Raw genomic sequence first — 13,915 nt, forward strand, 5'->3', positions numbered from 1 at the left:
CCTTGGCCCCTGCCCACTGGTCACCAAAAGCAAGAAAAATGCACTATTGGTTTGAAAGTGCCTTGTGTCAGACCTGTCTCAGGAGACCAGTCCTGGCCTCGGACAATGAGAGAAATTGCAATTTCTCATCTCTTACCCTCTACATATGGTCTGGAGACACATCGTTGCTTCCTCGATTACCAGCCTGTCCCGGCCGCCCACCTGCCAGCGGGCACGTTAAATGGATGGGAGCGATGCTCACAGGAAGCGCTTTGTTGCTCGCTTTGATTTTCTGCCCTTGAAATCAAATGCACTGACTTCAAAGTGGGTCAGACAGAGGGAGAGCTGATATTATCGCTGTCGCCAGGAAGGGAGAAGAGAGGGAAATAGGTGCCAGGTTTTACTGTGTAGGGGCTTAAAAATGAGGCAGGTATCTGGAAAGCTGGCTGAAAGGCAGGTCGGCAGCCTCCTCTGGAGTCGTGGTGCTCTTTTGGTCAAATGACTTTGCCGTGTCCATTTTGCCACCTGTGCAAAGGTGACAAATGTGACAGGGTGACAGTGTGTAACCGAAGGGCTGGGCACAGCCAGACCTAAGCCACCGTCAGTCATCTGTGGGCAACTAAAGCTTTCCCCTCTGCTCTGTCCGTGTCCACTCCCACTGCAGTGGTGGTGACCTCAGTTTCACGCAGAAATAGGTAAAGAATAGGCAGGAATAGGGAGAGGTGGAATCTAAGCCTCCCCTTCGCTTATTTTTCCTTCACTGACTTTCTGTTGTTGCCATCCTCCAGCTTCTGGGGGAGATGGAAAGGGACTAAAACCAAGTAAGGAGGTGCTGCCTTCGGTCCTTCCCTCCCTGCCTCCAGTTCCTCTGTGTGGTGTGGGGTGATGGGAAAACCTCTTTGCCAAGGTCCGGAAGCATGATTTGAGACCAGTTGTGCTTGGCAGTGAAACATAGTCTTTCAGGAGTATCTGCAGATTAATCCCCCACTTTCCTAAGCATCTGTTCCCACAACCAACTCCTTGTTTACTGAGAATTTTGAATTTTGGAAAAGGACTTCGATGATCTGGTCTGTGATCTCTAGAACAGATCATCCCATGGCAAAATCTGTGTTCTCCTCTCTGCATCTCCATATACTTTTACCCTCTTTTTTCTGTTTCTGCAGCCATTGCAACCCTGTCTAAATTCTGCAGAACAGACTGAGTTACTAGGTTTCATTCATCCTAATTAATTTGCGGGACTGGAGCCCAAATCTGACTGATACGTCTGGGAAAACCACCGCTGGGATGAATGTCCTTTTTCTGTAACTCCAGAAGAGCTTTGTCTGCCTTGCTTTCTGCATCGCATTGTTTGTAGCGAAAGGAGACAAGCTCTGACCTCTCTCAGCTGCTGCTTTCCCTCATTATGTTCAAAAAGATGTTGATGGCTGAAGAGGAGAAAACCAGCATCCATTAACAAAGCAGCAAACCTCAGCCAACCTCGCTTGCCTCCAAACACAGAGTACACCTGAGGAACAACTCCTCATCCCAAGGGGCTCTGGAGGCCGCAGGCTGGGGCTGCAGGACCCTTCCTTGCCTTGCTGGGTTCTGTATGGGTCGTCACTGTTGGGGCTGGAAAAGCTTTTACTTCCAGTGGACATCTTCCTTCCAGGTTGTCCTTGGCTGGATACACCTGCAGGATGGGGCCACATGCAGAGATCCCCGAATGTCATCTTGCACCGTGCCGCAGAGGGAGCGGGGATGGCCACAGGGGCCTGGAGCTGCGGCTCGTGCAGTGTTGGGTGGTTTCTCTCTGCCAGGCAGCCCCTGTGCAGGTGCTTTGTCAGTGCTGTTGCGGAGAGGAGACCTCAGAGGTAGGCTCAGTCCTGCTGAAAAATTGGTTCCCCAGACTTTAATTTCACAGGTCAAATTGTGTTGCTGTGTCCCACTCTTCCCCGCCTGCAGGAAGACAGCAGCGCTTGCATGGAGCGATAAGGATGAAAAAGCAAATGTGGCCCAGTCTCTGCCTTGCCGGAGTGGAGATTGAAGATTGTGAGGCTCTGGTCTAATCTCCTTTCCTCTCCTTCACAGGCAGCTGAACTGGGAATGGCATCTGCCTATTACACGTATATCTTCACTAATCTGGTAAGACGTTTTTCTCTGCTTTTCTCCCGTGTGCGTGTAAAGTCATGTTAATGGGAGCTGATCTCCCCAGCCCGTGGAAGCATTGGGAAGAGCCACGTGCTTGCGCAGCAGGGGATTCGTGGCGGAGGGGGAGGGAGGCAGGGAGGGGTGTGCCCCTGCAAACCTGAGCATCAGTCAGGGAAAGTCTTGCCCTGGCCTTCGGGAGGTGAAAGCCGACAGGTGCCCAGCAGCACCGATTGATCCCAGGCAGCTGCCAAAGGCAGGATTTGTAGGCATTGTGGCCGGAGCCGGTGCGATGAGATATGCAGGTCCTCGGGAAGCACCAGCAGACGGGTGGTTCCTGACCGAGGGCTCAGGAGGGTTACGCTGGAGGTGTCAGCACCCGACCCCGTTCCCTGCACCGGGAGAGGGGCAAGCTGTGCTGGGGCATGTGTGCAGAGGGCACCACGGCCCCGTGCTTTTCTGCTGCACCTCTGAGAGCGGCTGTGTAAGAAAAGGAAGGATGATACCATAAATGTTGAGAGGCAGAGCAGGGTATATCTTCAGCATGGCCCCTTGTGATTCGACTTTATAGCTACTAATAACATTAATGGGGGGATCGTGTGGTTAAATCCCTGAGTACTGTGCTAAACAAGGAGTAATGGGCTTAGGCAGCAGCAGGGAGAAACCCAAAATAAACTTCAGAGAAACTTCTCTTGCTGCAGCAGCTACAAGGCTCTTGAACAGGCTGCTGAGTGGCGTGGGGGAAATGCTACTGCCAGGGAGACCAGATACCTACCTATTAATGCTGGTGTGGGGTTGATGGAAACCTGACTGCAGCAGGATGGGCTGGATGATTAAGTGGAGGTGCCTTCCAACCCCAAATGATACTCATATTCTCTAATTTCTATTAATATTTATGCCAGGGTGTGCGTGTGCCAGGAAAGCCGAGAGCTGAATCACGCTTTGTGTTTGGGTGGGAGACAGACGGGAACGGATGGAGCCAAACGTGTAGGCAGGAGAGCTGGAGTGGAGAGGAGGAGGGGGAAGGAGGGAAATGGAGGGGTTGAAAGCCAAGAGAGCAATTGGGACAGAGAATGGAAAAGGGATAGGGAAAGGAGATGTCAGAAAAGAGAAAAATACAAAAAATGGAAAAAACCCACAAGCTTCCTACCCAAACTAATAGCATTCTGATTCCCGCTTAGCACTCGATCCATAGGTCCTAACCTTGCTCAATATCAGTCTAGCAAGAGCAAGCTTCGCTGCTCCTGTTTATCCCCACGCAAATGATCAGCACTGGGCAGGAAAGCAAAAGGAAGAGATGTCCCTGGAGGGGAACAGCTAGTGATGGACGCTGGGGGAAGAGCTGCGCCCTCGGGAGGTGAAGGTCACTTTTTTTAAGGCAGTGGCTGCTGCTTTGTGATTTCTCACCCCCAAGTGCCAGCCCAAAGTCAGAGCATAGCTGCGATGGTGCTGCTGGTAGAGCTGGTAAGGGATGGTGGCCGTCCCCATCGGATCCTGCTCACAACGCTAAACCACTCCAGTCATTTCCCAGTCCCAGCAAGTAGTTTTCTTGTTGCCATCTGGTCCCAACAACTGTTTCTTCTTCCACTTGCCCTCCCCAGTCCTGGCAGTCACTGTGCACTGCACAGACTGGGACTATGCACGTAGTAAGGGATTTCTATTTGCCCATCACCAGCACAGTGGAGTCCGTGTTCCTGGATGGTGCTTGGAAAACAGAAATAACTATAAAAATTAAGCTTCCCATTGCCACCGCCACCACGCTAGTTTTGAGCATGGGTTTGATTAAGCATTTGCTTGAGGTCAAGAGGTGAAATTTGTCTTTGAAACCTGTTCATCTAGTGTAAAGCAGTTACGGCAGCTGAGGCAAGTGAGAAAGAAATGAGTTTTGTTGCCATTCACTCTCACAGGATATTAATCTGTTTACCCAGGTTATTTTACCACTTTGACCAAAAGAACAGCCCTCAGCAGAACTAACTGTATTTTTGGCAGGAACCGTTAAAGAAAGGTGACATCAGGCAAAACCTGGGCAGATGGAAGAGATTTTAAGGAAATTAGTAATATTTAAATGGGGATAAGAGATGGGAGTGAGCAATTTAGACTAATAAATCTGGAGGGATTATCAAGCTCCTAATGAACCCTCTGAGGTTTTGCAATCACTGCCTAATAGAAAAGATAAAATCATAGTGAACTGCTGTCAAGGGGAGCAAGCAAAAAGATGGCTTTAAATGGAAGGACAACCCATCATAAGGGGAATAGACAGTCTGTATAGCATTAAACTACTTGGAGATGGAAAAATATTTCAGGCAGAAAAAGAAGAGAGAAGAGGATAAAATGCTGAATTAAACACCTGCCCTGCGGCACTAGAGGGGAATTCTCTTTCTGTCTTCTAGCATTAATTTCATTTAATAAGCACATCCCAGGTGACAGCTAGTTGCGTGTCACAGCTCTTCTCTCTGCGGAGCGTTAGATGGAGGCAAGTTGCTGCAACTCCCCTGGTGCCGGTCCATGGGGAGAGCAATTCGGGGGTGACGGCTCCTCCGTAGCCAGCCTGATGACTGCAGATAGCGTCGGCGTTGCTCTCCCTGCCGTTCAGCGGGGAGGCAGAGCGGCGCGTGAAAGCAGATGCCAGCCTTTGGCAGGAGATTGCGGGAGCAAATGAGGAGGAAGTCCTCAGCCCCCAATGCATTTCCATCGCAGTCGAGGCGAGTAGCCTGACGTAAAAATATCCACAGGCTAATTTACTGCGTGCGAATTCATTATCAGCCTCCTTCAGCCAGCTCGAGGGACCCTTTTTGTCAGCAACAGAAGCTCAACAAATATTCCAGGGCTCCTAATGAAACTCGCAGAACGGAGCAGGTCTGTTGCATTTTTCTTTCCCACGTCCATCATCTGCGTATGGGGTACTCATGGCAACTGAGCACCCCTTGTCCTCAGTCCCCCTGCAAAAATATCTCAGTATAACCCAAGTTTCTTCATGGCATCTCCACATGGTGACAAACTCCCTTGCTCTGGGGCTTACCCTTCTGGGAGGGCTGAAATTTCCCCATGATTAATGGCAAACGGTGACCCTGCACCTTGGTTTGTGCAGTGCTGAGATGAGCTCAGAGCTGCCCATCATCCCTTCCCAGCTCCCCGGCAGGGCACAGGGTTTCTGTGTATCCTCACAGCTTATGAGTGTGTAAAGGGATGATGGTGTGCTCCATAACAGTAGTAGTAATAATACTAATAATGCCAGTACATAAATAGAGCATTGCAAGCAGGCTGTTGTACACAGAAAAAAATGTTCCTCCTAGTGCTGGAAATCCTTGAAATCAGCAGCGCAGAGCAGGAGGGGTGTTGGATGCCTCCAAAATCCTGTGCTACAATTAATTCTTTTAGCTTGTTAATTCTGTGTAGCTTGTTGTTGTTTTTGTCTTTTTTTTTTTTCCCCTCTCTTTTTTTTTTTTTAAATATAACATATGGACCTCAGGCTGGGTTTAAATTTCAAAACATTTATCAAGGAGATTAGACGGAAATAATTGAAACAAAATTATTACTGTAAGAAGGAAGGTGTAAAGGAGTTTTACTAGTGCCTTGAGTCAGACGCTCTATTCATTGGACGCAGTTTTGTTCCCCGACAATATTGTGCAGAGGTGGTGTTGCTGATAAAACAGCTGCCGTATTCAATTTCCAGAGACCAGATAAATCAGTTTTGGTTTGGGTTTTTTGTTTCCTGCTTTTTCTTCTTTGTTAGTGATTTATAAAGAGGCTGGTCTTCATAGAGGATGAGGTTTTCAAAACTGAATTGTCGCTCTGGATGCCCAGTTGGAACTGGAGGGGAAACTAGTGTCCAAATCACCCAGACAACATCACGCGTTGCAGCGGTAGCTTGCCATTACGGTAACATCCTTTGGAAGGAGGGAATGATGTAAAGTAAAGCAGAGGGAAAGTGGACTACGGGTTAGTTTTTGGCTGGGACTGTGGAACTTAGGTTTTTAGTCCTGCTTTGTAAAATTACCTTCTCTTGGTGAAAGGACCCTCTCTTTCTGTGTCTGGCTCTCGGCGTGAGCTCCAGCATGGGCCGTGGTGTTTGGCCTCTCTGCACCAGGTCTGCTGGCTGCAAGCGCCCTCGCTCTCCCTTGCGCGAGTGAAGAAGGCAAACTCTCTTGTAGTGCTTTGACAAATTTTACCTTGCAGTCTAGCCAGCCTTCCTGATTCCCCGTAGCTGATGCAAACTTTTTTGTAGAACCCCGATCATTCCCTGGATTTATGGTTCCTATTTTCAGTGGCGTGTGGTAGCAGGGCAAACAAATCAGGTTTTTGCAAGGGTGCCAAAGCAATTTCTCCTCATCCTAGTTAGCATGAGAAAAGGAGGATTTAGATGAAGCAATAACTGTACCTTCCTGCATTTTGCTGCCTGTGCTACCTTACCTGTCTGGGTCTTCTTTATGTGGTATTCAGAGTCCATCCTGTGCTTGATTTCCAGTTGTTGAGTAAATCATTCTCTCGGATACAGCCCAGGCCCTCTGATGTGAGAGCAAACCTCCCTCTTTTCCTCTGCCCTCATGCTGTCTTGTCCTATTTGTCTTTCAGACTTTCTACCCCTTGTTTTCCAAGAGCTGTGCTTTTCAGGTCCCAACATTAGCACTTGACCTCTTTGCTCTTTGAGGATTTGTCACTCTTCAAACCTCGGGCTCCCTGCAGAGAAGTTGAAGTAAATTGCTTTCACTAAGGATGTGGGCAATGTATTTTCCTAAAGTTCTCTCGTTTGAAGAATAGCCTCCAAAATTTAATAGCTCTCCTTGCATGAGGAGATAAAAGACCCATCCTTACTAGCATATGGCACACTGATGCTTTGTGATGTGTCAACTTTGTAAGAGCAAGCAGATTATATGTGGACAGTTCCCCTAAATTGTCCCCGAGTTCACTGAGATCACAGTTCATCTTTAACTACACGAATGGCCGAATAACAGTGCCTTGGGTAGATCTCCCATATCCACTTACCTACTCAAAAGGCCACGATTTGTTGCTGTGATGACTTCTTCCAGAGAAATTGATTTTTACATGTGGCCCATTATAAACTTATTGACTCTGTCAATAGTTTATAAATAAACTGAGCCTTTCAAGAAAACCATAAAGCACTTAACATAATATTGTCCGCTTGAGTAAATAAATAAATGTGTTCTTAGAGGGGCTTAGGAATGATTAACAGACTCAGCAGCTCAGCCCTGAGGGCAACAGGATCCAGAGAGGCAAAGGGAGGTATTTTCTCCACCGCTACATCTAACAGAGAAGGTCCAACGATCTCAGGGGAGAAATTGGTCACTGGTGCCAGATTGTGAAGAACTGACCATTGCAGGGGCCAAATGTCCCAGTCATGTAATGAGCACGCAGCCACGCACAAGGCCGGTAGTGATGCTCGGGTGGTGGTCCCTGGCTTGCCTCTGTTACGGAGGAGGATGGGAGGTACCACCAGTCCCCTGGGAAAGTCATTCACTTTAATCTGTGTTTTGTGTCCTTTGTTGATTTGCATGTTTTTCTTCCTTCTTGTACTCTTGCTGCTGTTAACGATCTCCATCAGTACAAGAGCACTGTAGGGGACCTCAGTGACACAGGAGCCTAAAGTCTTTTCAAGCTTCTTGTGGGGAATCTATGTTTTAGCCATTTGTTTGGGTGTTCCTGGGGGAAGGGTAGTCCTTCTGCTCCCCTGGCAGCGAGTCTTGCTCTGGACTCAACATGTTGTTCGTGCCTGAACTGTGAAAACCCAGAGTAACTGCAGAGCAGTTGCACCAGATCTGTTCAGTGTAAATAGGACCAGGATGGTACCTTCTGCCCCTTTGGACTAAGCGTACTAGTCCTGCCACCCATGGCCTGGGGAGAGACTCCCTGGAGAGAGTTTTGTTTGCCCAAAGGACCAAGAGCTGAGATACTTTATCTCCTCTGGTTAACCCTAAAATGGTGAATAATGATGCACATTGGCATCCAGTGATGTCAGCAGTGAAGTCACTAGAGCTGTGCTGACTTTGCACTAGCTGAACGTTTGGCTCTTGCATAAAAGCTGCCAGGCAATCTCAGTATGGGAATTGAAAGTCTGCGTTTGGAGGGTGACAGCTTTTCTAAGTACCAAATACTCTTGAAATGGAACTTTTGCCAGAGGGAGGGCTTAATAGGGAAATGGAAGCCTTGGCCCAGTATTCTCCTTCCCATCCCACATAAAAATAGAGAAGGAACAGTACAGTGTGTTCTGGACCCACGGCGAGCCTGTGTAAATCAGCCTTCGCTGCCGTCAGAGGGCCGGATCCTTGGCTGGGACCGAGGGGAATGAGGTCAGTGCAGCCTGCTGAGCTTACAGCACCAGGAGTTTCTCCTGATTAGCACTGGACAATGACAGCATCAGAGGGTGTTTCGGAGCCTGCTAATCAGCAGATCCAAAAATCCAATAAAGTCCTTGCAGTAATTAAGAGAAGATAACCACGTGTGTGTGTGAGCAAGAGAGAGGAGGGAGGGAGGGGGACGTCTTACTGTCAGTGTAGGTTGAATTGAGCAAATCCTGTTCCTTCCAGGGTCTTGGGATGGGGTGAGGTCGAGCAGGGTGTGGGAAGGTCTTAGAGTCACTAAAAATGAAACGAGCCCATCTTTGTACTTGTCTCTAGTGTGCAGGTAGTGGTCGCCATCTCCCTGCTTCCCGGGTGATCTAGGTTATTAAAAATGTGATAAGAATCGAGTCAGGAAGTGAGGTTTTGTGCACACAAATGCGATGCAGAACAATATCACTAGCTAAATCAATAAAGCTGGAAGGAGCTCAATAGCTGATGCAGAGCGCTGAATAGCAAACTGGCCATCTCGCCGCTGCGGGGTGAGCAATTACCAGGAGCCACTCGCTGAAGGGAGACCACAGCGTGGCAGTGCTGGGGAGTCTTGAGGGTTCGCAGCTCCACACTTTAAAAAACATTTGCTTATTAGGCAGCCTGTTATGACACTAATTAATCCCCTGCTTGACTGGCCCTTTCCACGCAGAAGTCTGCAGCCTCTTCCCAGGCTTGGGAGAGAGGGTGTGATCGGTGGCAGCGGGGCCAGTAGTGAGGGAAGACCTGACCATCATTTGTGGGGTCTACTTTAGTCTGGGAGTGGATCGCTTAGGTGCAGATTTGGGAGGATACTTCATTAATTATACGCTTAAATAGGAATGCTGGCTTTGATGCTTTGCATTGTAAGGCATGCTGTTAATCCACATCTCTTTTAGGCTGAATTGTGCTGTCGGGTTTTTAATTGCTTGCTGTCTTCTGCTCTGTGCCTCAGTTTCCTCTTCTGTTTGCTGGGCATAATAATTTCCTGGCAGGAGTCCCCACGGCGCAAGGCAGCAGTGATTTTGTACATTACCATGGCACTGTACTGTGACAGTGTGAGGAGCAGCGTGTTGCTGCTGTTGTGTTACGGAGCCAGAGTGAAACGGGCAGGGCAGGAGGGGGATTTCCATCAGAAGCCCACCGGCATGTTGCGGGAGCCGCATCGCTGGCGCGGGCTGAAGTGGGAGAGGTCTTGCGGGTGCCGAGTCCCGGTCAGGATCAGCTGGCACGTGATCCGAACGTGCAAGTCAAGAGACTTGCACTGAGTAATACGCTTGTACCTTATGGGTTTATGTTCCTAATGGAATGGAGACTATAGCCTGTAAATCTTCCGATCATAACTCACAGCTAGCGACGCCAGAAAATCCAAGCTCATGGCTTTAAAATCATGACTTACAGAGCTTGGTTGCATGGCTTTTATTAGCTAGGTTCTCCCATGATCTAAATGTTCGGGTCACTCCATAGGTTTTGTCTGCTGCTGTAACGTGAGAATGCAGGTCGAGTGTCGCATGAAGCACAGAAACCCAAGAGTGACTTCATCCTCTAATAACTCCTCCAGTGCTGTCTCCCAGGGAACCCCTTTGTATTCAATTAGCTAATGTGTGCCTAGCACTTTGAAAATATGGAGTGCCATAGAATTGCTAAGTGTTGTTATTTAACAGCACATATTTAGTGGTTGCAGCCCTGTAGTAGAAGTCAGAAAATCTGCACTGTAATTGCCTGGTGCTGCTGCAGAATTTGCTGTGATTTGAGAAAAGCCTGGGGATTTTTCTTTGTAAAAGTTCATTAATTTTGGCTGCAGACCCTCAGGGCCTACTTTTTCTGAGATCTCATGAAACAGAATATTGACTTTTGGTGGATGCTTTAAAAAACAGACTGAAAGAGGGGGAACAATTCAGGCAGCCAGGATTGGTGTACCTGAAATTAGGCTTGGCATGATTTTTGATGGTCTTCTCTGTGCCTCAGGTTGCACTGGTTGGCACAAAGGAGCTGGGCTGAGACAGAGGGCAAGGTGTTGGTCAACTATTGCAATTATTCCAGTGTAGGGGGGGTAAAAAATCATTGGCAGTGGAATAGGAGGTAATGAGGGAGATGCTGTTTGCACCCATCTCTTTGATTCGCACCCTCTTGTGTTCACCAGGTACTCTGCTCTTGCCTGAAAGTATGTGGTTACAAAACTGTATTTGTGCAGACGGAGGAGGCTAGGACAAGGCACACCAGGGCTCGGAGTCCCCCATTAAACAGAATGCTGACAGGTGTGAGTTATTTTCCTAATGGCTCCTTGCTCTTAGTGCATTAGAAAGCTATCTTCTAGCCTGCAAAAGTACCAGCAAGCACTGCAGATAAGGAAGAGAAACTACACGAGGAGAGGAGAGGTGGCTATGAAACTATTCTGTGTAAGCACTAGCCCTACCAGCTTTGTCTAGCAGTCAAGGCAAGGTCAGGTATGTATACCATCGTTGTGCTTGGACTGTTTAAAATTTTCCTAGCTTAGGCAAAAGTCAGCTTCAGTACGTCTCAGTGAGAAATCCTTGGATCTGACACCGAATCCCTGTGCACCCGCTACAGAGCCATTCGTGTGTCGGAGTCTCGCTTCTCAAATCTGAACAGTATTTCTTTACCTCAATCTGATCTTTGAAAAGGTAAATGCGTTAACACTTGCGTGCAAACACATGGTGAGAGGAGCCATCTGAGATCATCTCCAAAAGCAGGGTTTTCCACCCCTTTTCCTGACTGCGCTTGCCTCTTGCCAGGCAGTGTCAGAGGCTCAGCCGTCGCTTGCTATCGGGAGCGCAGGGCGGGAGGTGGGACCAGGGCTGACGGATGGGGCATCAAGCTCTTGAAATCAGCTGAGTGGTGCAGGCCTCGAATGGCAAATGAGTTTGTGTTTGCAAAACGTGGGTTTGGAAATGTCAAGCGTGGTGAATGACCGTGTAGGAAAGGAAAAAAACAAATAGGGACAGAAGCCGAGTGGCAGCTACTGAAGTATCTGGATGCTCTCACCCCTTTGCCCTCCGTAGCAAGCCTGACCTTACCAAATCTCTCATATCCCATTGCAAATGAAGTGTGTCCCCCAGGGACGGTTTATCTCCATCTCATTGCATAGGCAGCTCATGGCTCATTTACTTGTTTCTGACCTGGGCCCGCAGAATGCCTTTGTGCACGTCTGATGGAAAAACATTTAAAGGCAGAAGGTTGGAGCTGGAGTGGAGGGAAGGGACAGGGAGCAGTGCAGGCAAAGGGTTGCGTACAGGCCACGCCATCCCCGTGTGTTACAGAGGTGGGCGCTTATGAGCGAGACAGCAACAGAAATGGGGTTTTCTGCAGCTGGAGGCTTGCCTAGAAAAAGACGGATATGGAGAGCGTTGGCTGTAGAAAAAGACCGAAGCTTGCAATGACCAGCCACCACTAATGGGAGCTAGGTAAAAGCTGCTGTTAACATTTGAACCAGAGCAAATTGTTGACCCCGGGGGGAGTGTGCCCGGGTCTGCCTGCGATCGCTTTGTCAGGCAGTGAGCCCCGGCAGCTGCCTTCATCCTTGGCGGGATGCAGGAACTTCCCCAGGGAAATTGGGCTGATGCGGGTGGGGGTCCATCCCAAAAGCTGAGCAGGGAGCTGACCCAGGGGCTGGGACTGACCCCGACACTCTCCCAAAAGCTGCGCAGGGAGCTGAGCCAGGGGCTGGGACTGACCCCGACACTCAGCCAGCCCAAGCAGACTATACTCGTGGGTTCAGCCTTGCAACTGCTGCGTGACCGGGGCAAATCACACCCCTGCCTCAGTTTCCCCCATGTGAATTGAGACCAGCGGGGCTCATTCCCTCACCCAGGAATTGCTAATTTAAGGAGTAGAGCTTAACAAACCTGCCAGGGCCTGAGCAACCTCAAAAGCTTAGAAGTGTTTTCAGGGGAGAAGAGGAGTAATAAATAAAGGCGCTAATTTCAGCTGCCTTGAGATTGGGGCAGTCTGGCCTGAGACTGAAGCCTTGGACTCTGTGGCCGTTTTGGTACATAACATCTCATTTTCCTTCTGCTATAATGAAGCCAAGAGGGCAGCGGGGGCAGCTGCTCGCGTTGTGCCCCGTGCAATTTGCCTCCCGGCTCTGGCTGGCGGGAGGTAGTGTTTTGCGGGGCTCAACATATCTTCTGCTGCTCTGCTTGCATTCAGGATCTCCTCGGGCCCAGGTCCTCATTAGCCATCTGCCCTCGTTGCGCGGGTTGACAGGATGCTGTGGGTAAATGGATAACCTGTCAGGAAGGTAGGAGGATAATATCATTCAAATGAATCAATAGTTCACAGGCAATTTCATGTTACCTAACGTTAATGCGGTTGTGTCCAAAATGCACTTAATCCTGTGTCTGATCACATTCTCGTGGGAGTTTGCTGTGCTGGAATAGTCTTGTAACTCCGTGTTTTGGAGATTTACAGACATTGTTCCTATGTGCACGCATACGCAGGAAAGATAAAAAATGACTTGACTCGCTGAGATCTCATAGTCCACAGAGCCAAAAGACATTCGTATTAGTGATGGAAGAGAATGGGTATCCAGCAGTTTCTGAAACTATTACTCCCACCTTCTCACTCCATTGTAGCAATTAGCAAAAGAGAAATTAGTGAGAAAGGCACCATTATTTCCTGCTAATAGGACAAGGAGGGCTGGACTCTTCTCCAGGAAACTGGCTTTGTAGTGTAACTGCTTCCATTGATGTGAGCAGCAAAATAGAGCTCTCCCTTTTTGCCTTTTTTTTTTTTTTTAATACAGTCATTTTTATACATCTTACCACTTTGCTCTTCAGAAATGCAAGAGGATGGGCCCCGCACCAAAGCCCACAGTCAAAGCGCCTTCCCACCCTCCACAGGGGCATTAGGATGTCCCGTGATTGGCATCCCCTCCTGGTACCTGATGGCACGAAAGGAGCAGGGCAGGATTGCCCTGTGGGGAGGAACTGATTTAATTTAACAGTTTAAACTTTGTGTCGCTGAATTGGATGTGGTGGTGGCAGAACAGCTTCACTCAGCAGATGATGTTTGCCGCCTAGGCTGGGGTCCAGTTCAGGGCACTCTCAGAGGAAATGAAAAATAGTAAAGAAAAAGACATTAAATTCTCTCCAGACATGGGTCTCCACAGTCTGGTGGTCTTAGCAGCCTGGGGATCCCTCCTGCCCTGGGTTTGGGTGGACAACCATTGCCCATGGGCTCGCACTGTCTGGGGCTCTCAGCCGTAGCGATACCCGGGCACAGCAGTGTTTTCATGGGGAACACAGCAGGGATCTTTTTCTGGGAGTGCCTTGGAGAAAGTGTTGCTTGGGAAGTATAAATCTGCTAAGGACCTCTGTGCTCTGGTCCTCCCACAACAGAGCTGACTTCTCTGGCCAGTTGTAGCAGGTTACTGGCTTCATCCGAAAAATCTGACCCACCTCCCTGCCTCCGCTGTAACCTCTGTGTTACAGGGAACCTTCTGTCAGAAGAGTTGGTTTATAAGCCGC

At 48.9% G+C, this 13,915-nt stretch overlaps 1 protein-coding gene across 4 annotated transcripts in view; it reads left to right on the plus strand.

The window, feature by feature from the left end:
• Positions 1-13,915, plus strand: part of GRIK4 (glutamate ionotropic receptor kainate type subunit 4) — a 212,423-nt gene that overhangs the window by 148,989 nt on the left and 49,519 nt on the right. For all 4 annotated transcript variants that reach the window (XM_076358471.1, XM_076358473.1, XM_076358474.1 and 1 more), the window contains one exon: positions 2,047-2,100. In XM_076358471.1, coding sequence (XP_076214586.1) covers positions 2,047-2,100 — 54 coding nt within the window. The remainder of the gene's footprint in view (positions 1-2,046; positions 2,101-13,915) is intronic.

Source organism: Aptenodytes patagonicus, chromosome 23 (assembly GCF_965638725.1).
Source record: "Aptenodytes patagonicus chromosome 23, bAptPat1.pri.cur, whole genome shotgun sequence".
Lineage (NCBI taxonomy): Eukaryota > Metazoa > Chordata > Aves > Sphenisciformes > Spheniscidae > Aptenodytes > Aptenodytes patagonicus.